General features: G+C 46.1%; 1 protein-coding gene across 11 annotated transcripts in view; it reads right to left on the minus strand.

Moving 5' to 3' along the window:
- Window positions 1-24,330: 24,330 nt before the first annotated feature.
- Window positions 24,331-27,009, minus strand: part of UNC13B (unc-13 homolog B) — a 207,986-nt gene continuing 205,307 nt past the window's right edge. For all 11 annotated transcript variants that reach the window (XM_071425664.1, XM_071425663.1, XM_071425665.1 and 8 more), the window contains one exon: window positions 24,331-26,320. In XM_071425664.1, coding sequence (XP_071281765.1) covers window positions 26,035-26,320 — 286 coding nt within the window. In that variant the 3' untranslated portion in view covers window positions 24,331-26,034. The remainder of the gene's footprint in view (window positions 26,321-27,009) is intronic.

Below are 27,009 nucleotides of genomic sequence, written 5' to 3' on the forward strand. Positions count from 1 at the left end.
TTAAAACTGAACAAGAGTAGGGTTATATTAGACATTCAGAAGAAATTCTTTACCCTGAGGGTGGTGAGGCACTGGCACAGCTGCCCAGAGAAGCTGTGGATGCCCCATCCCTGAAAGTGTTCAAGGCCAGGCTGGATGGGGCTCTGAGCAACCTGGTCTAGTGAAAGGTGTTCCTGCCCATGGTGGCTGAATTGGAACAGGATGATCTTTAAGAGCCCTTGAACCCAAACCATTCTATAAATCTGTGATCTGATTCATTGGCATTAAAGCAATGTCTGCACAGTGTAGTGACAACTGGTGAGCTCTGGCTATGTCCTTGAAGTTACTGTCAGACAAATCAGACATAAAGGCTTTCAAATTTTTTCTTTTTTTTTTTTTTTTTAATACATCTTTTCAGCCACTGAGTTCAAAACAGGGTCCCACAAAGGCTTGCACTGTCACAATCCACATAAGATGAACCATGGTGCTTGGGTTAGGCAGATATTAACTCCTTAAACCAGCTTTATGACTGAAACCAGTATGTCATGGGAGGGTGCCTTCACACATGTCAGAAATAACAGCAATAGAAATCTCCCGGTGGTGCCTACAACATGGGCCAGAGAGTGGATGCTACTGAAATGAGGGAAGAACAAAATGTCTGCTGTTGAATATTCAGCCTGACCATTTACTGAGAACCCTATTCTATGAAGAATATTTGCAATAAGGCAGCATTAACTTGCCTTCAAAGACATGATTTAAATCTCTGGAGGGAACTCCCATGTATATTCAGGACAGCTACCCAAACTCACTTGCAGAATTTAGAAGTCTCCTACTGAGAAACATTCCAGCAGATGCTTCCTGACATTTAATGCTAAACATGTTATAATGGGGCTATAAACAGCCTTTCACTCCGAAACATATGAAGGAATAGCATAAGACCCCAGGGAGAGACAGCTCTGTATAAAATGGGTTTGTTGTTCCTGATTAGGATTCTACAGCCCTCCCTGGTGTTGTTAGCACTGGCTTGATTTGTTCTAAGGCATGTCGGATGTTTGTTGCACAAACAGACTCCCTGATGCTTTCATCATGATGGAAAATTAAAAATAAGAGGTGTTAAGTAAAGAACGGGTGCCACAGTCTGAGTCTAAAAGCAGCACATGGTCATGTAGTCACGACAACCCACTGCTGTCATGAGAACTCCTGACCAAGGTTTCCTTTTTAACTTTTGCTATAGTGTGGTTGTCACCTTCCTCTGAATTTCAAGAAGATTCATGTTCCTACTTCCCTTTGGCTGCTGTGAAAAGTCTCAGTTTCCGAGCAGTTTGTGAGAATATCAGTGACATAACCTTCAAAGCAACAATTTCTAAGGCTTCCGGGAAAACTGACATTTTTCATTCATGGCTGAATAGAAAAGAGAAAACTTTTGGCTCTCTGACCAGCAGTTAAATGTAGAGAACATTACAAGAAAAGGACATTAAAAGCCATGAGAGGCATCTGGATAAAATAGCAGCTAGAGGACAGTAAGAAAATAAAATCTGGCCCCAATAAAGGTGAAACTCAACCTCATATAGGGGTCAATGGTCAGTTCAGAGCTGATTTTGTTAGAGGTAAGTCAAGTCTTGTGCAAGGTTCATCTCACTTTTTCTGTGATTGAAATTAACATCATTAACATGAGCCGCAATTAACATCATCAGTGTGGTTCATAGGTAACATCATTAATGTGACAGGACTTTGAATTTACAACAGGATCATAAATTAGAATTTGACCCTATGGGCCTAACAGTTCAAGCAAACAAAAGATCACAACATGTGTTAAGCTTGAAATCCTTGAACACACATGAACTTCTACAATGAAAACATTAAAAATATTATTGCAAGTGATGGCTGACATATCTCTGTCTGGCATCATCCGCACTGAACTGGTCAACGAACTCTAGAACATCACAGAATACTTTTATTTAACATATCCCATACTCAAGCACAACAGTGCTCATTGAGAACAACATAGTGCATACAGTTTTAATCCCCCACAAGAGCAGACTCAGACATACTGATAACCATTATGGCAGAGGTGAAATTTTGGTGAAGGACTTCAAGAAGCAAAATGGCTAACATTTTTATAATAAAACCTTTAAGTTAAAACACTCCCTCAGCATGACAGGCAAAGCAGAATGCATGAGACTCAGCTTCCCTTTGTGGAACGAGTTAATAAGGGCCATTTTCTGTCCTAGCTGAAGTCAGTAATGAAGCTAACATACTATGTGTTAACTGAGGATTGGCCAAAGGTTTTATATTTTCCAGGCCAGATGGCTGTTTCCAACCTTCAGTTTTAGACAGTCAAGTGCCAAGGACCCCCAGTGAAACTGACCTGCAGCATCCACCATATGAGAATACATCCCACTGCTCAAATTTCCCAAATTTACTGAAAACCTTATGTAGGTTTTGGCTTTTCATTATTTGATGTGTCCCAAGAGGTACTTGAAGTTTCCAAGATTCTGGAATAGGTTTTTGGAGGAAAAACTAGGTAGGAATTATATCTTTCTAAGACTTTTCACATATTCCCACGTTCTGAGCATGTGAAGAGCTTTCCATCTCCTCCCAGGACAATTTGAGTTAAGGCTATATCACAGACATACCCTAAAAGCTTCTCTTTAACCCAACAATATTATCTATTATCTATTATTGATTATCTATTATCTATAATATTATTTTGAAAAATACCATCTGACAAATAAGAACAAGAGAAATAAGTTCAACATTGATAAACCCAAGCACAGTTTTAACTGTCAGGGGAGTAAGTTAAACAATAATGTTACCTTTTTAGCATCGTTTCCCCTTTTCCCTACATGTTTTTGGAGTGCCTCAGTATGTTCCTTGCATGCTGGGAACATCAGCTGTTGAGAGATGCAAATTCAAAACCTCTGTGAAGACGACTCTGATATCCCCCAGCTACAGAAATAAACTTTTGGTTTAGGTTTGCAAAATCATCAAACTTCCTGCTCTCTCCTCTCAAGAAAAGATAAATGCTGTCTATAATAGGTGCCCTACTTACCTAAGGCTTTGATCTCTCCCAACTCTCTGCTGGCAGATTTCTGGAGGAGCCCCAGCGTACGTGAATTTACAACACAGCGAGCTGCTGTGCTTTCCAGGAGAGCTGGTTTCAGCACCACGTCTGCAAGATTTCAAAGGAGAGGGAAAAGTTATTTTTCTGCTTATCACTCCAATTTCCCCCTCCACTGCCTCTGGACACTGTCAGTCCTAGGAGATCACAGAATGGCTTGGGTTGGATGTGACGTTTTTAAGGACAGGCTCTACGCTGAACTTCAATGAGCCGTATCCGAGGAGAAATACACTCATGAGATGCTTTGGGGTGTTTTTTATTTCCTTGCAGGAGTCAGAGTGTGAAATACTACCACTAGATATACTGCCCTTTGCTTCAGACACGCAAACACACATTTATGTGTTATCTTTCACTTTGAAAATGGCGACCTGAACCAGTAAGCAAGTGTGTGACTAAGCCAGCACTCTCCTTCAATCTCGTGGGAAAGGTGCTTAGACCTTGGCAAAGCATGGACAATATTTTGAGGGCTTGGATTCCTGCCCCCTTATTTAACTGCAGTGACCAGTTCAGATTATGTCAGTTGGGTCACCTGGGAGCCTATCCAGTCTCCAGGCATGAATCATGGCTGCATGCCAGCTCTTGCTGAGTATTGCCTTCACCTGTAATCTCTCACCACCTTGAGAAACTGTGGATAGCTCATGCCTAGAAATGTTCAAGGCCAGGGTGGATGGGATTCTGAGCAACCTGGTCTGGTGGAATGTGTCCCTGGCCATGGCAGGGGGCTGGTGTTGCATTGTGTTGGTTTATTCCATTCCCCCTCTAGGTTAAAATGGTTCTGCCCTGGTTCTCCCTCCCCTCCCAGTTACTGCCTGTCACCCCAGTTGTTATAGCGACCATTGTATCTTTTTACACTCCACCCCAGTTTCCCTAGTAACCGAATGTATCTTTCCCTCAACCCCACCTCAGTGCCCTGCCAGTCACTCCCTGCCACCACCCTTTTCTCCAGAAACTTCTGTCTAGGTCTCGGAGTGATTGGATCAGGGGCCAGGGACCCTCCCCCAAGTTATTTTCATTGGTCTTTTCTGTATGTCAATTCCATGTACCCCACTCCCCCCAGGATTCCTATTTGCTCCCGACCTGGTTCCACCCCTGCCTCCCACACCCTTTATAACCTGATGTAATCCCTCCCCCATCCTCTTCGGTTGCTGGCCTCCCTAGGATCTCCATAAACCTGGATTTTGCCCCGACTGGAGAGCGCTCTCTTCTTTCCGTGCTGACTGCAGCCATTTGTTGGCCTTGTCCTGCACCTGGCAGCGCCTGCAGCTACAGCACTGGGCGTTTGCCTGAGGCGCTGACCCGAAGCACGGCTATGGGGTGAAGTGCCCCCCTGTGCTGCTAGCTGTGCTGGTGAGCTAGCTGGGACACCTTTCACTGGCCGGAGAGCTGCAGTTCCTGGCGCCCAACATGGGGCCCAGAAGGCTTTCGAATCCAGGCCGTCAGTGGACCTGAGCATTTTGCTGGATCCCACAGACAAGGCAGTATTGCCTCTCTGGCTGCGGAACTACCCCTGGGTTGAGCAGACCCAGTTTTAGTGGGTGGTGGTCCCAGGGGATTGGGAACAGTAGCTCCCGGCACCCCAGGAGTCATTTCTCCAGCAGGGACCACTGCTCCAAATTTTCTTTTCGCCCCCACTGGATTTTCTCCCCTGTCTTTTTGATCCATTTACTCCTTGGTACCATAACTGGTCTGAGGTGATTTTTTCCTCTCTTTCTGCTGTGCAGCTCCTTTTTCTGACAGGGGGCGGTGCAGGGCTCTTGTTTTATTTTAAGTTTTCTGGAGTGATGGGTGGTTTGAGTTGGCCTATTTTGTATCTTCATAATGGGTGCTCAGTTCTCGGCAGCTCAAAAGAGAGCATCTAACCAAGTTGTGGGTATCCTTGCTGGGGGGGTTTCGACATTCCCAAAAAAGAATTACGAAAGTTAATGCGATGGCTGTTCTCCCAATTCCCTGAGGTTTCCCCTGCTCAAGTTGACAACCCCAATTTTTGGGAGTCTGTTAATAGAAAAGTACAGGATTTGGTTAGATGAGGAGAAACCTCTTTAGCAAAAATCATGTTTTGGACTTCTCAAATTCAATCTGTGTTAAAATCCCATTTGAAATTGCAGAGACAGCCATCGTCAGCAAGTTTATTCCCCAGTTCTTCCTCTACCCCTGTTCCTAGCCCTTCTCCCTCCCCTGCTTGCCCCAAATCTGGGATTCTGTGAGGAGCAGCCCACTCCAGCACTGCGCAGGGTGTCCACCCTTCCCCTGGCTCCCCTCAGAGTTCCAAATCCCCCTGCCCTAGGAGTCCTGGCCTGACTCCTAGCGGACCTTCTCCTTCCCCCTCTATCCCGGTTTTCAAATCTCCAGTTAAGAGACCCACAGTTCAGTTTTGTCCTCCTGTGCGAGGACACAAATGCGGCGGGTTTGTCAACATCTGGCGGGAAGGGGAAAAAGGGAGAACCACCTGTTGCTACAACTAAATGCAACTTTCTCACACCGGACTTGTCATGCTTATTATGCCTCCGACCTGTGCCAATTCTAGCCACTGTTTCCAAAAACAAACAGGTTGCAGCTGATGGAGCCGCTATACCTCAAGGACTCCAAATTCCATCTGGTAACCGTGTGTCCAGAGTGCCCAGGTAACTGGGGACGGATCAGATGTAAGTATGTAGTTGTCGGAGACACAAAGTTCGCACCACTCGAAGTCAACATTGTTCCAGGTCTCCTGACATTGGACCTGGGACTGTTTTCGGTGGGGCTGTACTGTGTCTGTCCTCCCCTCTTCCTGCCCGGCGGTCAGGTCATCGCTCAGGCCATTCTGGTGCCTGAGCTAACCTGGGTCCCAGGCCCGCCCACCAAACTACCGCAAGAAAGTCATCCTTCAGTGGCCTGGGCTCAGGTCCTTGGGTGGGACAAACCTCAAATTACGTGCCAGCTTTCAAGGGGGGGAGACCAGAAACTTCTTAAAGGTCTTTCGGACACAGGGGCAGATGTGACGATTGTTTCTTCCCGGGAATGGCCGTCACATTGGGAATTGCAGGATGTGGCTGGTCACATTCGTGGTGTCGGAGGTTTGCAATTGGCCAAACAATCCAGGAGCATCGTGCAAATTAAGGGGCTGGATGGGCAATTGGCATCTATACGCCCATTCCTTTTAGACTATATGAAACCCCTGTGGGGGAGGGACCTCCTTGTCCATTGGGGAGCCCGAATTGACCTTCCAGCGGCTCCTCAGGTTTTTTGGGCAGCGGTCACTGAAGAGTGCCTGACCTGGAAAATGAATTGGAAATCAGATAAACCAGTACAGGTAATGCAGTGGCCGCTCAACAAACAGAAATTGAAGGCGCTGAACGAGCTCGTCAAGGAGCAGCTTCTTAAAGGCAACCTGGTGGAGACCATGTCAGAGTGGAACTCCCCAGTGTTTGTCATCAAGAAACCAAACAAAGAAAAGTGGCGGCTCCTTCACGACCTCCGCCAAATTAATAACATCATTCAAGATATGGGTCCCCTTCAACCAGGGATATGTCCCCAATGATGCTCCCCCAAGATTGGAATCTGGCAGTTATTGATATAAAAGACTGTTTCTTCCAAATTCCCCTTCACCCGGATGATGCCCCACGTTTTCCCTTCACGGTTCCTGCCATCAACCATGGAGCCCCAAGCAAGCACTACCATTGGTGGGTCCTTCCGCAAGGAATGAAGAACAGCCCTGTGATCTGCCAATGGTACATTGCTTCCTTGCTGTCCCCAATACGTACAGCTGCCGAGGATGCCATCATCTACGACTACATGGATGACATCCTCATTTGTACTCCGACTGACGACATGCTTACCCACGCTCTTGACCTGACAATCAATGCATTGGTTGCTGCAGGGTTCGAGCTTCAGCAGGATAAGATTCAACAGATGCCACCCTGCAAGTACCTGGGTCTGGAAATAACTAGGTGGGAAGTAACATTGTTCCGCAAAAATTGGCAATCAAAACTAATATTAAGACTTTGGCGGACATCCATCAACTGTGTGGGTCTTTGAACTGGGTAAGGCCTTAGCTGGGAATTCCAACCGACAACCTAGCCCCCCTTTCAATTTATTGAAAGGAGGAGAGGAGCTCAGTTCTCCTAGATCACTTACCCCAGAGGCTCAGGCAGCACTGGAGAAAATCCAGGAGTCCATTTCGGCCAGGCAGGCCCACAGATACCAACCGGGCCTCCCTTTCGGATTTATCATTTTAGGAAAGTTGCCACACCTCCACGGGGTGATTTTTCAATGGGACAAGACCATCAAGGGTAAGGACCAAGGCTCGGGGAACCCCCTCTTAATTTTAGAGTGGGTTTTCCTCAGCCATCACAGGTCCAAAAGAATGACACAGCCATCTGAGCTGGTGGCAGAATTGATTCGTAAAGCAAGATCACGGATCAGGGAGCTGGCAGGGTGTGACTTTGAATGCATCCACATCCCCATCAAATTAGAATTGGGCCAGTTCAAAAGGAAAACCTTTGATGAACTGCTGGAGATCAATGAAATGCTACAATTTGCTCTGGACAGTTACACCGGCCAAATTACTGTTGATCAGTCGGCCCACAAATTATTTAATCAGGATGTGCAATTCTCTCTATCACTAAAAAAGGTTCAGAGCTGAACTCCCTTGAATGCCCTGACTGTTCTCACTGACGTGTCTGGAGCATTCCACAAGTCAATAATGACTTGGAAGGATCCTCAAACTCAGTGGTGGGAGGCTGAGGTCGTGAAGGTGGAGGGTTCTCCACAAGTAGCTGAGTTGGACGCAGTCGTCAGGGCTTTCGAGAGGTTCTCGGAACCATTCAATTTGGTCACAGATTCGGCTTATGTCACAGGTGTAGTGTCCAGGGCAGAAAATGCGGTTCTTCAAGAGGTGTCTAACATCCCACTGTTTAACTTACTCTCCAAATTGGTTACGTTAGTCTCCCGCCAAGAGCAACCTTTCTTTGTGATGCATGTCAGGTCACACACCGACTTACCGGGGTTCATTGCGGAAGGTAATCGGAGAGCCGATGCCCTTGCCACTCCTGTTCAAATGGCCCCGTTCCCTGATTTGTTTGGTCAAGCTAAGATCAGTCACCAGCAATTCCATCAGAACGCCCCTGGTCTGGTTTGGCAATTCCAACTTATGCATGAACAGGCCAAGGCGATCGTGGCTACATGCCCCCAGTGCCAGTCCCATCAGCTCCCCTCGCTCAGTTCTGGAGCTAACCCCAGAGGCCTTTCCAGCTGTGAGGTGTGGCAAATGGACATAACGCATGTCCCTTCTTTTGGCCGATTGAGTTATGTACACGTGTCTGTGGATACTTTCTCCGGTGCCATCTATGCTTCTGCCCATACAGGTGAAAGGGCAGTTGACACCAAAAGACATCTCGTGCAGGCTTTCGCTGTCCTGGGCATCCTCAAGGTCATCAAAACCAATAATGGCCCAGCATATAAGTCTAGGGAACTGAGAAGCTTCCTGCAGCAATGGGGAGTAGAGCACAAGACTGGCATCCCCTATTCCCCGACAGGCCAAGCCGTGGTTGAGAGGACCCACCAGAGCCTAAAGAGGGTTCCTGAACAACAACGAACAGCCGTGAAGGTGGAGTCCCCTCATGTCTGACTGTCAAAGGCCCTTTTTACCATCAATTTTCTAAACTGTTCGTTTGACAATCTAAACCCTCCAATTGTCAGGCACTTCGGGCAACACGAGCAGCTGCAGCTGAAAGCCAGGCCCCCTCTCCTTGTTAAGGATCCAGAGACCTGGAAGATGGAAGGGCCATTCGACCTGGTCACCTGGGGGAGGGGATATGCCTGTGTGTCCACTCCCTTGGGTCTCAGGTGGATTCCAGCCAAGTGGGTTCGGCCCTTCCTCCCCAAGAAGGCGCCTAAGGTTGGAGTGGTGGCACAGGTTGAGGAGGCATGTTGGCAAAGGAGGCAGAGATCCTTCACCCTTGATTCTGACCTCCATCAAGTCTTCCTCAGGGCAGAACCCAATTTTTCAAACCATTCCTTAATCATATTTCTTTTTTGTTTTAGTGACCAACACCCGGATGGCCCCCTTCCAAATCAACATCATCCTGCTGATGATAGCACTCGGGTCCTTCGTTCCACCTTTGGGCCCTTGGGTTGTCCCTCAGCCGAAGACAAAAGTCTGGTGGACTCTTGCCAAAGCCCTCGGCCAGGATCACATATGCCTTGACACCGGCTCAGCAGAGGACTCAATGTCGTCATGCCTTGTGGGGATCCTTTTCCATCCAAATGATTTTCCCTCCTCTCTTGCCACCTCTTTTGCTGCTTTAACTTCAAATAGGGTCGCCCGTCCATTCGGCTTTGACCCCGGGGTGGCTTGGAGGAATGGGATCAAAGGGCTGGTGCTTTTAGATACTGGTCCATTCGAATTTGAACTACTCGGCTCTGCCAATGCCTCCCTTTGTTTTCAGTTCTTTCCACCTTTCATCTCAGCCCCCATGGGTAACAGCTTCCAGGTGGTGCAGCAGTCTAAAAAGGAGTATTCCACCGACCAGTGGTGTAAGTCTGTTGCAAAAATAAATGCACCGTCCACCCCTGGAGGCAAACCCTTGGCTTTACCCTGGGGAGTGTTTTTAATTTGCAGAGACGGAGCGTGGGCAGGCATCCCCTCTCACCTTATCGGAGGTCCCTGCACCATCAGGCAGTTGTCACTGTTTACACCCAACATGACCCAAATTAGAGATTGGAAAGTGAAAAATGTCACACTAAATTCGGCCCGATTCAAAAGAGACATTACAGATCTCGATGCTGAGTGTGACTCAGAAATTACTCATTGGTCTAAACCAAAAACAGTTGCAGTTACCCTGTTTTTGCCTTGGGTATCCACAGCTAAATCTCTAGGTGAATTGGCCCGCCTAGAGTGTTGGGTTGCTAAGCAGGCCAACTTTACATCAGCCGCTCTCTCAGACCACTTATCAGACGAGGAAATAACAAGGAAGGTGAGTCTTCAGAACAGAGCAGCGATAGACTTTCTGCTACTCCTCCACCATCATCGATGTGAGGAGTTCAAGGGCCTCTGCTGCTTGAACTTATCATCCAAGGCCAAGGATACGAGAGCTTCTATCCAAAAGATGCAAGACCTAGTGCACGACATCAAGCAAGAGACGTCAGACTGGCTGGGGGACATCTTTTCAGGATGAGGCCTTTCTGGTTGGTGGGGTCGATTTTGAGGACTATACTTTTGGTTATTCTTATTTTGGTTGTAGTTTCAATTGCATGTTCTATCATTTGGAAATTAGTTAAACGGTTGTTGGGTAGGATGGCTCCTACCACAGACATTAACCAGGTGGTGGCTTCTGAAGATGGACAGTTGGAGGAGGCAGAAGCCTCAGAAGAAGATCAATGGGGCCTTGCCACCCTGAGCCACCCATGGTTTGGAGATGAATAATCGGACTTTGAGTAAGACAACCAAGTTCAGTTTACTTCTGTTTAGATCATCAGTTTTTTTCTTTTTCTTTTTAAACAAAAAAGGGGGAGATGTTGTTGCATTGTGTTGGTTTGTTCCATTCCCCCTCTAGGTTAAAATGGTTCTGCCCTGGTTCTCCCTCCCCTCCCAGTTACTGCCTGTCACCCCAGTTGTTATAGCGACCATTGTATCTTTTTACACTCCACCCCAGTTTCCCGAGTAACCGAATGTATCTTTCCCTCAACCCCACCTCAGTGCCCTGCCAGTCACTCCCTGCCACCACCCTTTTCTCCAGAAACTTCTGTCTAGGTCTCGGAGTGATTGGATCAGGGGCCAGGGACCCTCCCCCAAGTTATTTTCATTGGTCTTTTCTGTATGTCAATTCCCTGTACCTCCCTCCCCCCTGGATTCCTATTTGCTCCCGACCTGGTTCCACCCCTGCCTCCCACACCCTTTATAACCTGATGTAATCCCTCCCCCATCCTCTTCGGTTGCTGGCATCCCTAGGATCTCCAATAAACCTGGATTTTGCCCCGACTGGAGAGCGCTCTCTTCTTTCCCTGCTGACCGCAGCCATTTGTCGGCCTTGTCCTGCACCTGGCAGCACCTGCAGCTACAGCGCTGGGCGTTTGCCTGAGGCGCTGACCCGAAGCACGGCTATGGGGTGAAGTGCCCCCCTGTGCTGCTAGCTGTGCTGGTGAGCTAGCTGGGACACCTTTCACTGGCCGGACAGCTGCAGGCTGGAACGAGATGGTCTCTAAGGCTCTTTCCAACCCAAACCATTCTGTGATGACAGAGCTGCCTTTCCAGTTGTGCCTTCAGTTCTGGTGGTTGATTTCATGCCAAGCATTCAACACAGGGATACACACCGTGATTGCACAGCCTTTGGCACCACTGCAGGCTGTCATGAAGAGCCAGAAAAGTCAGCTTGCCTGACAGCATGAAAATTACCCAAAATCCATGTTATTCTTCTGTTAAAATAGCACTTTATGCTATTTTAACAGTTGTTATTTTACCAATTATTTTATATATGTAGCAACTCTCCATCACTTTATTTTTCCCAGACAATTGTGATTTTTCATGATTTTCATCATGTCTCATGAGCCTTTGTTCCAAGTTCTCTATTAATGAACTCATTGTGGTGTGCTGCAGCAATAGCCCTGCTAGACCTGGGTCCAAAGGAAAGCAATACAATTAACCTGGCAGGGAGAAGCCTTTGGCTGGCTGGAGAGGCAGTGGGCCAGCAAGGCCACAGCAGTCCCAGGATCTCATCCCTGTGTGTCTGTCTACTGCACAGACCTGGATTGTGCACTATCAGCCTGCCCAGGTAGGGTCCTAAGAGAGGCAGGACCTTAAGCAGTGATGAAGGATGTGTTAGTCCTGGCTGAAGGCCCATGAGCGGGCCAGGACTTGGGCATGCTGGAGTAGCAGGTCTGTGCAAATTCTGCTTATTCTCAGAGAAAAACGAGGTTTGCTTTCTTGACATTGGACAAGAAAATTTTATCCTCACCAAATACCCAGTGTCAGTGCTTCTAGTTCTGCAAAGGGGTTCATTACATAATTGCAAAACAGCTGCTCCATGGAAATGACAAATCTGGGAGGCTATGGGGCCCCCAAAGGCTTCCCAGAGACCTGTGTCATCTGGGTGAGAAATCCACCCATATCAAATCCATTCTCCAAAAGTGACAAGATATGAAAGAAATGAAAGCAAAATTTCTGCTGTAGCAAGTTTTGCTTCCCAGATTTGTAGACCAGTGACCTTTTTTTTGGGTTTTTTTGTTTGGCAACACTTGCAAAAAAGGGGAAATAAAAGAATTCCTTCCTAGGTTTCCTACTCTGTAGAACTCTCTAGTCAGATCAGACGCTCTGAGGAATAGGTTGAGTGTAGATCAGAAGGTGGTAAGAACACAAACCACTATTTAACAAAAATATCTCAGTTCTTAAAGGGCTGGCCTGATCATCCCAGGTAGTGGGATTAATTGAGGGGTCTCTTGCAGGCCAGGCCTTTTCATGGAGAAACCTTTACCTGGGATAGGGATGCCAAAGGAGCTTGAAAAGTTAGTTGAAGACAAGCTGGGTGGAAACCCCCTGTATCTCCAGTCAACATGACCTGAAAGAATACTGCTTGATCCCAAATCCATTAACCAGTGTGACCCTGGGAATTTGAGTGAGATGCCCAGGCCTGGTTCCAGCTGGGATCAGAGGGAGGGAGCATGGCCAAGACATTGTGGAATTCAACACCTCTTCATGTCATTGCCAGGGGTGGGGAGAGGGACACTCACTTCCAGGAAGAAGGATGTTCCTTTCTAGTTGGGAGGAAGCCTTGGGTGGAGGGGAAGACAGGTTGGTATTTTGCCACGGGCTTTCTGTGTAAATAGTTTCTTTTTCCCACACCTTTTGTTATTACTATAATTGTTACTGTTCACTTTCTTATCTTGTTGCTTTTTCCAGTAAATTGTTGTTATCCCTTTGTGTTTTGAGCTGGAAGTGTTTGGGAGTGTAAGTGGGTGGTAGTGGGTTTTTTGTTGTGTGGGGTGTTTTTTTGTGGTTTTTTTTTGTTGTTTTTGGGGTTTTTTTTTGTGGTTTTTGTTTGTTTGTTTGTTTGGGGTTTTTTTGGTTTTTTTTTTCTGTTGCTGTTAGTTTGTTTGTTTTTTTGTTTTGTGGTGGGTTTTTTGTTGGTTTGGTTTGGTTTGGTTTTAGGTTTTGTTTTTTCTTAAGTGAGACTACTAAATTGTGGAATACCATTCCTAAACCATGACATGCAGCAACCAAATGTCTCAGAAAAGGGAAGCTCTGAGGTGCCTATAAACCATGGAGGAGTGTGTAAGGTCAACTCTGGTGCTTCACAGGAAAGGTAGGAGGAAGAAACCTGCATTTAGTTTCAGCTTATTTCCAACCAGCTGTTCAGTGAGATGGAGATGGGTGGGATGCTGCCTGATCCTTCCCGGAGGCTTCTGAAATACTAAAATACATGGCCTGGCAATGGTGTGTTATCTCGTGGCATTTCTTTCTTTGTTCTGGACTGACTGGGTCCATTTGGATTCATTTCAGCCTCTAATGCTGCTCTGGTAAACCTGCAGATAGACATCACCAGTTACACTCCCCCATTTATTTGCTCTGAACACTGGACCTTCTACCACAAGTGTAAAACAAAGAAGTGTCTCAAAGTCTCAAACCAAGTAAATGAGTATTAGAAAACTAAAAACTCCCAAACCATTAACCAACAGGGCAAAACACCAAGAGCTGATCTCCATTTCTTAGAGTTTTAGCAGCATGATAAAGAATATTTTTCTGGTAGAGTTGACAAATACATCCAAAGCCACTCAGCTGAATTCAGAGTTCACTGGTGGTGCACTATGACCTGGGCAGCGCAGTAGATGAGGTGAAATGACATGCTGGTCCTTCCCTTGCTCTAATTTTATGGATGTTTTACAGAGAATCATAGAATCACAGAACGGTTTGGGTTGGAAGACACCCTAAAGATCATCTCATTTCCATTCCCCTGCTGTGGACAGAGATGCCACACACTAGGCCAGGCCCTGAACAGCTGCAGGGATGGGACATCCTGCAGTCATCATTGCTGAGGTGAATGTAAGAGAAGCCTGCAGTGAGCTGGGCAGATGCTGGGGCAGTAAATGATGAGAGAATGGTGGGTTCTTCTCTGACACGAGTTGATGACCTTGATTAAAACTCATGCTAGCAACGCTTTCTGCCAAGTCCCACTTCTCTGTCAGTGTTCTCAAACCACATCACAGGACTCAGATGAGCCCACAGCATGGGCAAAATTGGCTGCAGCATCATTAGCTCTTGGTTTACTGTTGCTCACAGAGGTGGTGCTCTGCAGGGCAGATGTGAGCTCTTACCTTGCCAAGGGTGAGCTGTTACTGCTTTGGCACCAGGATGGCACCAGACAGACACTGGAGACTGAGATGTATCAATTCCAAGAAGTAAACCACATTTATTTCCCATTTCTCCATCCCACATCATGCAGGGAAAACTAAAAGTGGATATCCTCAAGTCATGTTACCCTCTTCCCCTTAGTTCAAACCTCATACATATTAGGCAAGAATTTTGAAATTTCAGTAAAATGACTGATTGCTACAGTTAGTCCAGATGGCATGGAAGAATCCTGCTGACATTTTTATGTCAAAATCAAAATACTGAACACAGGTACAACTCACCTTGGCTATCTGGACAAGAAAAAATATTGTGACATACAAGATAAAGCCAGTAAATGACTGGTCAAGGGCAGAGAGGAAAAAGACCTCCCAAGCAAAATGTATAAGTCTCCTATTGTTTATTGCTGTTTTTAGTGGAAAAGCATTGTTGACATCACTGCAACTGTGAAATTTAAGGGCTGTATATTGCTTAAAGAGGCATCTTTTTATTGGTAGGGACCAAATCTGACTAGGAAAGGGTTGATCACCAAGCACCATCATGCCAATTTTCAGATGGCTGTTGGGAAGTGTGGCTTGTACCTGCTGGCTTATGGGAATCCATAAACTTTTACAGGCACAGAAATTCAGGAACCATTTGAACAGGTGAGGTTGTGAGCTGACCCAGTGGGAGGGGTTTGGTTTGTTTTCCTGGGGTTGACACACTCATGTTTTCCCTTTTTCAAGAGTGCTCCCCCCAAAAAAAGTCACTGGGGCAACAAATCTGTGAAGCAAAACTTCCTCTGGCAGAGATTTTGCTATAATGTCTTTCATAATTTGTCTCTTTCAGATTTGATAGTGTGCAGCACTCACCTGGTGACTGAAGCCTTCACAACCTCCTTCATTTGGGGAGTAACGGCTGGAGTTTAGCTCATTTGGGCTCCAGCTGAAAGAACAAGATATTGTTTTTCCTGCTTCCAGTGTCAAGGCTTGAGTACAAGCTCCCCTCTGCAGAAAAATGTGCAAGGGTTGCTCTGCAGGGCCATCAGGTGTTGTCAGGAAAGGGTGGCTTGCAGGAATCAGCTGCTCCAAATGCAGCACTGCCCACGGCCTCCCACTTCTGCTCATGGCTTTTTTGCTACTTCCAGCGGGGAGAAGAAAAGCAAGGAGGAAAATGCCCCAAAAGCTTCACATCTGTAGCACGTGGGGATTGAGGGTATTTGTAAAAGCCTGTGTGGGTTTGTTAGAAAATGTTTCAAAAGTGAGCATGGAACTTTACTGAAACACAGAGGCCGTTTATGTCTTCAGACTACACACACACACACGCACACACATACACACAGACACACACAAATACACACAGGGGAATAAGCTGTTGCTGCTGCCAAGCTTTGAGAGAAAACCTTGGTTTCTATTGTGTTTTTATTGCATCTGTGATGGTCATCCTCAGAAATTTCCTCCTTTGATGAAACTGATGACCTAGGCTTGACTCCAGGCACATGAAAATAATTCCAAATAAGGACCTGCAGCCTGACAAGCTGCTGTGCTCCAGAGAAGGATAAACTGACCATGTTTATCAGCAACTTAAATTAAAGAAGGGTTTTTGACTTCATCACCCCTTCCAGCTGCCAAAGCCATACACCTCTCTGCACCTCTAACTGTGATTAAGAAGGAGACAAATCACTGTAAATTGTATTTTCTGCTTCTGGAGATGCTGACAGACAAGGCTTATGTTCCTTAGTTTGCTGAACACCAGTGAGTCATGAGGGACTCTTGAGAAAGAGCATCACAAGGGCAGAGGGTGGGGAGAAGAGAAAAAAAGATTCCCAGCAGGCAGTGAGAGCGCTTCCTTCTTTGCAGAATTCAGTTAATTCAGATGCACCTCCCGGTAGGCTCATTCACAGGGTTGGTGCTCTCATATTATCAGAATTATGGAAAATAGATGAAAATCTTTTTGGCTGACAGTTGACATTACAGGAAAACAGCATCTCAGCAATTGGCGAATAGCTTCTATTAATCATGGCACTACCAGATGTGACAGCTGACAGGTTTTGTCACTACACAGTCACAGAGATGATAAAAGGAGGTGTTATTCTGGGTTTAGCTCCAATAAGAAGCAAAAATACTAGAAAGAGTAACTTATAAAAGCACTGTTTCCCAGTGAATAGTTACCTGTAGTTGATATGTAAGGGTTAGTAAACGGTTTTTGATTTCTGAAACAACAACAAAAGACTTCACAAAGAAAAATCAAGTAAAGATAAATAACAACAGGTTAAAGTCCATCTGAGTTAATCTGGCCAAGGAAACAGAGGAAAATATAAAGATTCTTTGAGGTGCATAGATTGAGAGTACTGAGCACTATATACCTTGTCATGGCAGAACTTGGAGCTAATGCCTTTGTCTCAAAGTGAAACAATTACTGGACTGGAAGAAGTCTTGTCTTCAACACAGTTTGTGATGAGGACTGCAGACCTGTGGATATCCTGAGTGCTCAAAGGCCCAAACTTTATTGAAGCATTGTGTGTGCTATACAGGTTTTATTGTAAAGTTGGTTATTTTTTATAAGGTAAGATTTTGGTTTGACCCTCGGTTCCCCCCATGTTCTCCCTCCTAATGGTTTGTTCCTCCCGCCAGTTACCAGTCCATCATTGTAATCAGCCCCCTTCATTTCGAGAATTTTCTATGTCAATCATCCCATACTTAACATATGATTTGTCCCCTGAGCCTTCTCCCTCCCCTGTGCCATTCTTATTGGTTCAGTTGTGTCCCTCGCTCCTCCCCTGGGCTTCGTTCATTGGTCCCTCGTGGCTCCTCGTGTCATGCCCTTCCCCTTTACAAGTGCCTCCCCAACGGCTTTTTTCTGACGCCGTTTCCGGCCTTGCCTGGGTTTGTAGAGCGCCTTGGCATTCATAGGTGTGTCCACTCCTTCCCTCTTTCGCCTCAGTGCTTCGCAGTCCTGCTCTCGCCTGCACCACCACGCCGCAGATGGAGCCACTGCCCGGGGCTCTCGCAGAGGACCTGGGAGTGGCGGGATTCGTGGTCTCCACCAGTCACTCCGGGAGCGGCTACCAGCACCTGTCAGCTCCTGTGGCCGCGGGACGAGACTGCACTTCATGTGGTATTCATTGACCTTTCACTATGCTTATATTATTTGACACAAAGTGTTTTCTATTCAATACTGAAATAATGCACATTACAGTTCCAGACTTCTCCTTGTCACCTTGCTGGCTGCCAAAAACCATCGCTCTTCTTTCCCAGAGCACAACTGCTCTGGTTCTCAGTGTCTTGCAACACACAAAATGTGCAAAGGAATCAGCTCAGGCATCTCACAAACTTGCAGTTGCTCAGTGTTAAGCACGGTTGTGGTAGCAGAGGTCCCCAGGGTCTGGATTAGAGAGGCACAGTTCACCTGCCTGCTTTTCTGCCCCTCTCTGACTTGGACACATTTTGGAGAGAGGAGTTGGCAAAGGGGGTTGCAGTGCTGTGGTTCTGGTTTGCTCCCTCCTTGTAAGTCATCATGGCTTTTTGAGAATTTGAGCTTGCTGGAGTGATGCTGGAGGGTTTTCTTGGTGTTTTGGTGTGAGTTCCTGGGGACCCTGCTGGGTATAAACTCTCTTCACAGTGACTGAGGGACAGGTTTCAAAGGGAGCCTGGTGTCCCTTCTGTCGCATGCTCTTGGTCAGGAAGAAGGTGGGCAAGGACAGGCGGATGAAAAAATGTCCCACAAAAGGGCTTGGCCTCAGACGTCACCCACAGAGAAAGAAACAGCCCGAGACAGAAAACAAGGAAATAGAATATACTGTGCTATGGTCACTAGAAGTTCAGAGGGCTCAAATTCCCCTGATCCACACAAAAGGATCACTTCCATGTTAGACTTCTGGTAACACTGACATGTGGAACTAAAGGCAGAGAGGGTCTATTCATCTGTGAAGGTGGAGCTCTTGTCTAAAATATATGGAATATCCAAGTGACTTCTGACTTCTGCAGGTGACTTGAGCAGCATTTCAGGCTTTAGAAGTCTTGAAGAACAGTAAAAGGAAGGATGGAAAGAGAATGGAGATACAACATGGTTTTGACAGAGCTAGAATGTGCAGAAGCAGCTTAATCCTGGCTCTGATCAGTGGTTTCTCTACACTGACCTGTTCAAGGTGTACATTTCTGAAAATTGGCTCATTATTTCTGAGATTACATGGGAGCAGTGGCTGCCTGCAGGAGTAAATACATGATGATAAAAGGCATTCAGTGTCATTTGTGAGCCAGCTGAATCTTCCCACATGTGGGTGAGCAAATATAATTTCTAGGTACATATCTGAAAGCTCAAATCTAGATGGACTAAAAAAATTCCCACTGAATACATTGCAAAATGGGAAATTTTGATGAAAGGACTATGGGGTGACATTGTAGAAATGTGCAGAGAAATATTAGAAGTCCACAAAGGCGGGGAGTGATAATGAAAAGTACCTCTTAAAGCTAGGGGAAGGTGGTGCTAGAGAGGCTGTACATTAGAGAAACAAAAAGAAGTTATGCACGTGGGACTGGAAATTGAGAGAACTGCTTATGAGCAAAAACCCAGCTCTTGTCTGGTGTAGCAGAACAAAGTCCAGTGAAGATGACAGTGTTACCCAAGGAGACTTTACTGTGGTAAAAAACACTGGTGCAAGAACAAATATTTCTACATTGGACATAATCTCAGGCAACAACTGAGAAGATAAAATACCAGAAAAATGAGATCCTGAAAAAAATCCTCCAGCATCCACCCTCCTAGTTTAAAAGAGGAGTCTGAGGGATTATGTACCACAACCCCCAGGAAGGGCTCAGACCCACAGCGAATGCTCCAGCAAGCTCCAGGGAATACTGCCAGCTTCATTAGGCTATTGCAGATGTTCACAGAGCCACGTCCAGAGATTTCTCGAGAAGGGAGGAAATGAGAGCATAAGAGCAGAAAAGGAGGAAGATGACATGTCTGAAGGAAATGCCATTTCAGCCTGACCTATCCACTGCCATTTCACTGCCCACTCCCTCCCTGATGCTGTCCAGAAACTCAATCCCACATTTCAAGTGCTGTCTGCCTTCTCAGTGTCTGTGCTGGTCACTCCCAGCCTTCTTATCTCCATCCATCAATTTGCTAATCTCTTCCAGGAAGGCTGATAAACCACCCTTCCCACTCCTGCCCTTGGGTCTCTGCTCTCATCCATCACACACCCAGAAACACAACATCCTTTCCTATATGGACCTTTTATCCTCACCATGTGCTCACAGAAGCACACATCATCCCTTTGAGTCCGGTTATCTCCCTCCCCCAGCAAAGCTTTATGGTGATGTCACAGACCCAAGTTAGCCACAGCTTTGAAGGTGATTTCCCAAAGATCAAAAAGCCTCTGAAATCCAAAAACCAGGCTTGTTTTCTTTCTCCCTATTCCTACAAAATCATTTAATATATTAAATTATTAGAAGTCTAGAAATGAAAGTATTGCCAAAAGGTCTCAACCATTCACCAGTTCTCATCAGGGTAACCACTTTCTTTCTCAGCCTGACTTCACAAGTTGCAGCAACCTCTTCAACTTCCTCTTTTGGGATCCTACAAAAGGTCTCTCTGTCACTGGGAAGGTCTGGCACCATCTCTGCTCCTCCCAGCAGCTTGACAGCACCCTCTGATGAAAAAGGAAAGTGTTTTTTGAACTACTGACCATTGCTCTTCAGATAGAAGAAAACTGTTATTCTCAAAAGGCTTCCTCCTGGAAGCTGATCCACATTTTGCATGGTGGATGCTGTTCAGTCTTAATATTCCTGGTCCTCACAGCTCAGAAATGATCCTTTAAATGGGAAAGGCTCAAAGAAGGACAAAGACTATCAAAGGACACTGCCACCCTAAAGAGCAACGACTAGGGTGGGATAAGATAGAGATCTACAATATCTCCATTGGCAGGAAGACAAGCACTTAAGTTTCTCTTTGAAAAAAATAACAGAGGATGCCCCATTAATTTGTTGGAATCATGTGCAAAATAAAAGATAGGTCATGTTCTAAAAGAACTTGTAAATCCATGGAACTGCACTAAAAGGGATAGGAAACATATAGACATTATATAAACATACAAACATTATTAGAGAGGAATCATAGAGTCAGGAACAGCTCTGTAGTTAAAAATCACCAGCAGCACAAAGAGCATTAGAAGGAAACATCATTACATTACCTTGTCCTTTCTCTTCTGTAGACAGCTGCTCTGGACAGTACCCACTCTTGGAGGCAAGGTTCATGGTCTGAAACGAGTGACAGGCCTCACAGAAAGTTCCTGGGCAAGAACTGTGAGAACCCTGGCAGAATTCACCCACCTGCTTCCAGCATGCAGCTCTCAGCTCCCCCCTGCTGAAAACTGATGTCTGCATCATCTGCAGATGATTCCTGCGTGGAACAACAGACCATTTACCACTCCCTGTCATCTTTGCCACACTGTTCCTGGAACAGTCTTTTCCAGCTAAAGGCAGCCATTTCCACCCCAGGTACACCAGCATATAGATATTCACAAAATAAGTATTCTATTTGTTCATTTATTCATTATTACATATATTATGCCTACAGTGTATGTCCTATATCCAGCTATTGACGAATGCTCAGAGTAAAGACATTCATGTGCACACCACAGTATTGTTGCCATAGGTAGCAGCAAAAGCCTGATTGTCTGTAGACTGCAAGGCTTTTCAGGCAGAAAGGAAAATTTCAAAGCATAACAATTACTGTGAACCCAAGAAATGAAGCAAGATGAGCCAACAATTTTAGGTAAACATGTTACAAAGCAATGCTTTTGGAAACTGATGCTATGATTAAAAATCTGTCAAGCTTGGATGGCAAGAGAAGTGGTAGACTAGTGGATAAACAGTACCTTCAGCAGAGTTGGGTTCTGGGCTTTGTTGTAAAAGCCAGACCTCTTTGCCCTGTCCAGGCCTGTTCTCCATGGTTACAGGCAACCCTTTTTTCCTTTAAATTGCTTTGTATTGGTCTCTCTCCACTGCAGCACCTGCTGAAGTGATGACAAGCAGGAATTCTGATGAGTTAAAACCTGTGAACCACCTGACCAGGTACTGAATTAGGGCTTTAAAGTCATGCTTTAAACTACACACCTTTCAGGACATGCCATCAACTTCAGCAACTTCCCCATGACAAAGCCAAGGCTTTGAGTTGCACTTAAGTTAGCTGAATTATGTAATAGCTGTAGAACCATAGAATAATTTTAGTAGGAAGGAAAAGACCTCTAAGATCGTCAAGTCCAACTATTAACCCAGCATTGCCAACTCAACTATTAAATGATGTCCCCAAGGGCCAAATCTACACATCTTTTAAATGCCTTCAGGGATGTTCACTTCACCATGTCCCTGGACAGCCTGTTCTGTGCTTGTCAACCCTTTCAGTGACAAAATTTTTTCTTAGTATCCAGCCTAAATCTTCCCTGGGGCAACCTGATGCCATTCCCTTGTTACTGATTACCTGGGAGAAGAGACTGACCTCCACCTGCCTACATTCTCCTTTCAGGTTTGTAGAGAGGCACAAGGTCCTCCCTTGAGCCTGTTTTTCTCCAGGTAAACACCCCCATCTCCCTCAGCTGCTCCTCACAGGATTTGTGCTCCAGATCCTTCCCCAGCTCCTTGCTCTTCTCTGGACTCACTCCGGCACCTCCAAGTCTTTCCTGTAATAAGTGGCCCAAAACTGAGCCCAGGATTTGAGGTGTGGCCTCAGCAGTGCCCAGCACAGAGGGGCAGTCACTGCCCTGGTCCTGCTGGCCGCACCATTGCTGATACATTCAGGATGTCCTTGGCCCTCTTGGCCACCTGGGCACACCCTGGCTCATGTTCAGCCACTGCTGACCAGCACCCCCAGGGCCTTTCCCACTGGGCAGCTTTCCAGCCACTGTCCCAGCCTGGAGCTGCAGGGGGTTGTTGTGACCCTGGGACAGGACCCAGCACTTGGCCTGGTTGAACCTCACACAATTGGCCCTGGCCCATGGATCCAGCCCGTGCAGATCCCTCTGCAGAGCCCCCCTGCCCTCCAGCAGATCAGCACTCACACCCAGCTTGGTGCCATCTGCAAACTGGCTGAGGGTGCTCTCAATTCCCTCACCCAGATCATCAATTAAGATAAACAGGACTGGGCCAGCACTGACCTCTGGGGACACCTCTGGTGACCAGCCACCAAGCAGCAGCACCATCCACCACCACTCCCTGGGCCTGGCCATCCAAGCAGCTTTCACCCAGTGAACAGTGAGTAGCCATGAGCAGCCATATTTATCCAAGAGATGCTGTGGGAGATGGTGTCAAAGGCTTGGCTGAAGTCCAAGCAGACACATTCCCAGCTTTTCCCTCACCCACCACGTGGGTCACCTTGTCACAGGAGGTGGTCAGGTGGGTCAAGCAGGACCTGCCTTTCACAAACCCATCCTGGCTGGGCCTGATCCCCTGGTTTCCTGTGTGTGTCCATGATGGCACTTGGGATGATCTGCCCCATGACCTTCCACAGCACTGAGGTCAGGCTGCCAGGCCTGTAGTTCCCTGGCTCTTTCTTTTGGCCCTGCTGGTGGAGGGGCTCTGTTTTTGCCAAGCTCCACTCAGCTGGAGCCTCGCTGGTGAGCCAGGGCTGCTGGTAAATGATGGGAGAGGTCTGGTGAGCACTTCCACCAGCTCCCTCATGCCCTTGGGTGCATCCCATCTGCCCCACAGACCTGTGTGCATCCAGGTGCTGCAGCAGGTCACTGACCATTTATTTCCTTTGGATCATGGGGGCTTCATTCTGCTCCCCATTCCTGTCTTCCAGCTCACAGGGCTGTGTACCCCGAGAACAACTGGGGTTACTATTACAGACTGAGGCAAAGAAGGCATAAAGCACCTCAGCCTCTCTTATCCTTTGTGGCTATGTTTTTCACCACACCCAATATAGGATAGAGCTTGCCCTTAGCCCTCCTTTTGTTGTTCGTATATTTGTAGAAACTGTTTGATATGGCAGTAGCCAGATGAAGTCCTAGTTGGGCTCTGGCCCTTTCAATGCTCTCCCTGAATAATCCTAGAAGTCCTTGCTGTTGTCCCAAGCTGGCACTTCTTCCAGAGGTCAGAGACTTCCCCTTCTTCTCCAAGTTCCAGCCCAAGTTCTCTGTTCAGCCAGGCTGGTCTGCCTCCCTGCTGGCTCATCTTTGGCACATGGAGATGTCTTACTCCTCCTGTGCCTTGTGCCTTAAGATTTACTTCTTAAAGAATATCCAATGTTCCCTGATTCCTTTGCTTTTCAGGACTGCCTCCCAAGTGACTCTGTTGCTAAGCATATGCTAACTAAGGAAAAAAATGGCATTTCAGATCACAGAAATTCAGAGACCCACGTTATCATGAAATATGAGTCTCTGAGTTATCTGACCTTGTCTGCTGGAAATTGGCAGAATTCCCAAAAAATGAGGAGGGGGAGCAGTTTACTTGACATCAAGAAGGCTTACGCTTTCATCTCTTGTGCATGCCATCTAAAGAGTATTAATGTTCATAAGAGGCTGAAAGTTATGAATCAAGTTTGGTATATAATTATTTTTCTTCATCTATTATTTGCAAAGTATCCAACTGCCTTGTCTGAGCCTTTCCATTCAGCACCTTCAGGAGACAATCCTGAGTACAAAGGAAATGTGACTTAAAGGCCAGACAGGAGAAAAAAGTAAGTAAGCTATTTTTTATGCTTTTCCATGATGTCTCAAGAGTATTATCAGAAGCCAAGGACTTCAGGGAAGGATGTCCCAGACAGAGGCACCATGGAGGAGGGGGGAACTGTCTGACTCATACTCCTTGCTAGGCATCTAAAGCACTAAAGAAATCTACATGCTAAACCTGAGTAATTTCCAAAGATGCAGCAGTGGCTCTGCCCTCCATGGTTTAGGAAACCCAATCACAATTATGCTCCAACACACAAGTCCAAATGCTGCTAAAAGAGTTTATTAAAGACCATACTAACAGTTCTCATAACAATGGCACGTACAATGATTCAAAATCATGACAAATAGTGTGGAGTTTTGAAGAGCATTATTATAACACACCATGGACAAGAACAAAGCAGATGTGCTGTCTCAGAACTCTACAAGCAGGCCCATGAAATACAGGAGTCACATCATACAGCTACACAAGTGTCAGAGAAAATAGGAAAAAAAATGTCATTCAATATGCAGTCCTTGAATTTATTGACAGTATTACAGTACTTTATGGGCAAGGACTGGCTTGTTCCAGCTGCACTTTCCAGAGCACAAGGGCAGCTGGAAAAGCAAAAATATCCCCAATAAAAACCCTCCAACAAACATGCCTCAGGTGCAATCACCATTCCAGACCTTCCTGCTCACTAATTTTCAGTCAGAAATTCTGACCTCCCTGCAATCACTTTGCTCAGGACAGTGTTTTGTTTCTTTAAGAAAACAAAAGCAGGATGCTTCTTTTTAAGACAGTGCAAAAATATTTCAATGGTATTGTCAATGGTATTATAAGTTTAATGACAATCAGCATGGATCAACCACAGCACGGTCAACAGCATCTCCAAGATCAGAAGCAAATGGACGTGCTGCCCCTTGACCAGCACTCCAGACTGAAGGCTTGTAGAGGGGAGGTGTGTTCCTCTCTCCCAAGCAAGCCATCATTTCTGGGTTCATAGTGAGGAATGGTCTTAGCTACTCCAGGGTAATAAAATGCTACAGAAAGCCTGCAATATTAAATTATCCAATCCTCTGTCAAGCACTAACAAAAGAATATTGAAGTGGAAAAAGCACATAGCAGCCATGTGATTTGTAATGGCTCTAACTCTACAATTCTAACGCCGATCCCTTCCTGACCATGTTGGTCACGGCAGCCCGAGCGTGCCTTACAGAGCCGAGCAGCTTACAGCACTCCCACGGCCATCAGGGACTCCCAGCAGCACGTGGGGATTTGTATTCTCCGAGACACACCAGCTAATTACAGCTGCAGCCTGCTCCTGATGCGCTGCCTTTGCAGCTTTTGGCTACGAGATCTCAGGCCCCACCCCAGGCTTGTGGCCCTGTTCTGGCCCACACTCACAGCAGCACATCCGTGGAGGTACATTCACTCGGTGTGCATCTTCAGAGCATCTGCAACCTCTTCTTCTTTAAGCAGATGTTGAGGTGTCTGTATTATCACGTTGGCATAATCTGTGTCAGAAGATCCCCAGGCAGCTCCACAGTACGTGAATTCAATGAGAGATAACTGTGCTTTGTCAAACCCCCCCAAATCATCTCCTCCCAATTTCCACACAGTTGTGTTTGCATCGTAGTGTGATTACGCAGAACCTTTTTAATGCCTGCCAAATTCAGAGGATAAAATCACAGTGCTGCATATCAACAAAACCCAGCAATTCCAGCCTCCAATATAAAATAATTTATATACACAAAGCAGAATTTACATGTTAAATAAGAAGAGATTGTCTCATTCTCTACGGTGTCTTACCCAGCTACTAAAAAATAAATAATTCACATCAGATTGATGGATTTGTTTCCTATACAGCACACGTGCGCTATCGGAGCTGACAAAGACAACATGAAAAAAACCTTTTGCAATTAATAAAAGAATTGTTGAACACTTGCACATATTGGCACAAGGCAGAAGAGGAAAGGGAACAGCTCAGCTCAGGTGCCTTCCTCTGTGGAGCGGGACTCAGATTTCAGCTTCACAAATTCCTTGGCAACTTCATCATTGGTTCTCTGAGAGAGAATCCTCAGGATTGTGAGTCCGGTCTCATCCATGTGAATCCTGCGCCCAAGGGGGCACCAGCAAGCACAGCTTCCTTTGTCTGCTATGTCTCTGAGCTGCATCACTGCTATCCCCAGAACCCGGTCCTCCCGGGCAAAGCAGTAATCCTTCACACAAACTTGGAGCTCGTAGGCATCGGGGCCATCTTCATTCCCCAGGATGCTGGAAAACACACACAAATTCACTTACAGTGTCTGGCCTGCAAAAACAAAGGTGCCAGCACCTGACTGGAGGGCTGTGGTAAGTCATAGAAAACTCCTTTCTACAGAAAACCCTGGTCAGAGGGAGAGAAGTAAAACCTGCAGCATGTGGGCATTTTTGCTGATTTATAGCAGATAAAGAAAACCTGGTTACTGAAGAAGAAAAAACAAGGAACCTCCTTCAAGCTGTCTTTGCAACTTGTGTGTGTTTGTGTCTGTGTTAAACTGTGAAACGAGAGGAGTGGGAAACATTAAAGCCATGCTAATAGATTTTCAACTCAGATGACTTTAAACATTTCGGCTTCTGCTAAGGGCGGCTTCATTTCAGAATTACTACTTTAATTAGATGAAGTTTTTGTTAAGATTCAGGACCTTCCATTAATGTGAAAGCTAACAAAAATAAATCCCCAACCCTTCTGATGTTTCTAAAATTAAAAGAATAAAAGGAAGAAAATCTCTTCACTTAGAGGAAGGCTGCCTTTCCTCAGAGAACAGAACAATTATATGAACACCCCCTTCTCTCCCTTCTCCCCCAGACGTTTATAGCCTTTTGCTGGTCAGTTCTCCTCATCTCATTTTTATATGGACAGCTGAGAGAGTTCAAGCCTGCAGCTCCTTCTGTTAAGCCTCCCAAGAAGGAATATGGCCTTG

The sequence above is a fragment of the Agelaius tricolor genome, unplaced genomic scaffold (assembly GCF_023055355.1).
Source record: "Agelaius tricolor isolate 1412-34295 unplaced genomic scaffold, bAgeTri1.0.p SCAF_4, whole genome shotgun sequence".
In the NCBI taxonomy this organism is placed as follows: domain Eukaryota; kingdom Metazoa; phylum Chordata; class Aves; order Passeriformes; family Icteridae; genus Agelaius; species Agelaius tricolor.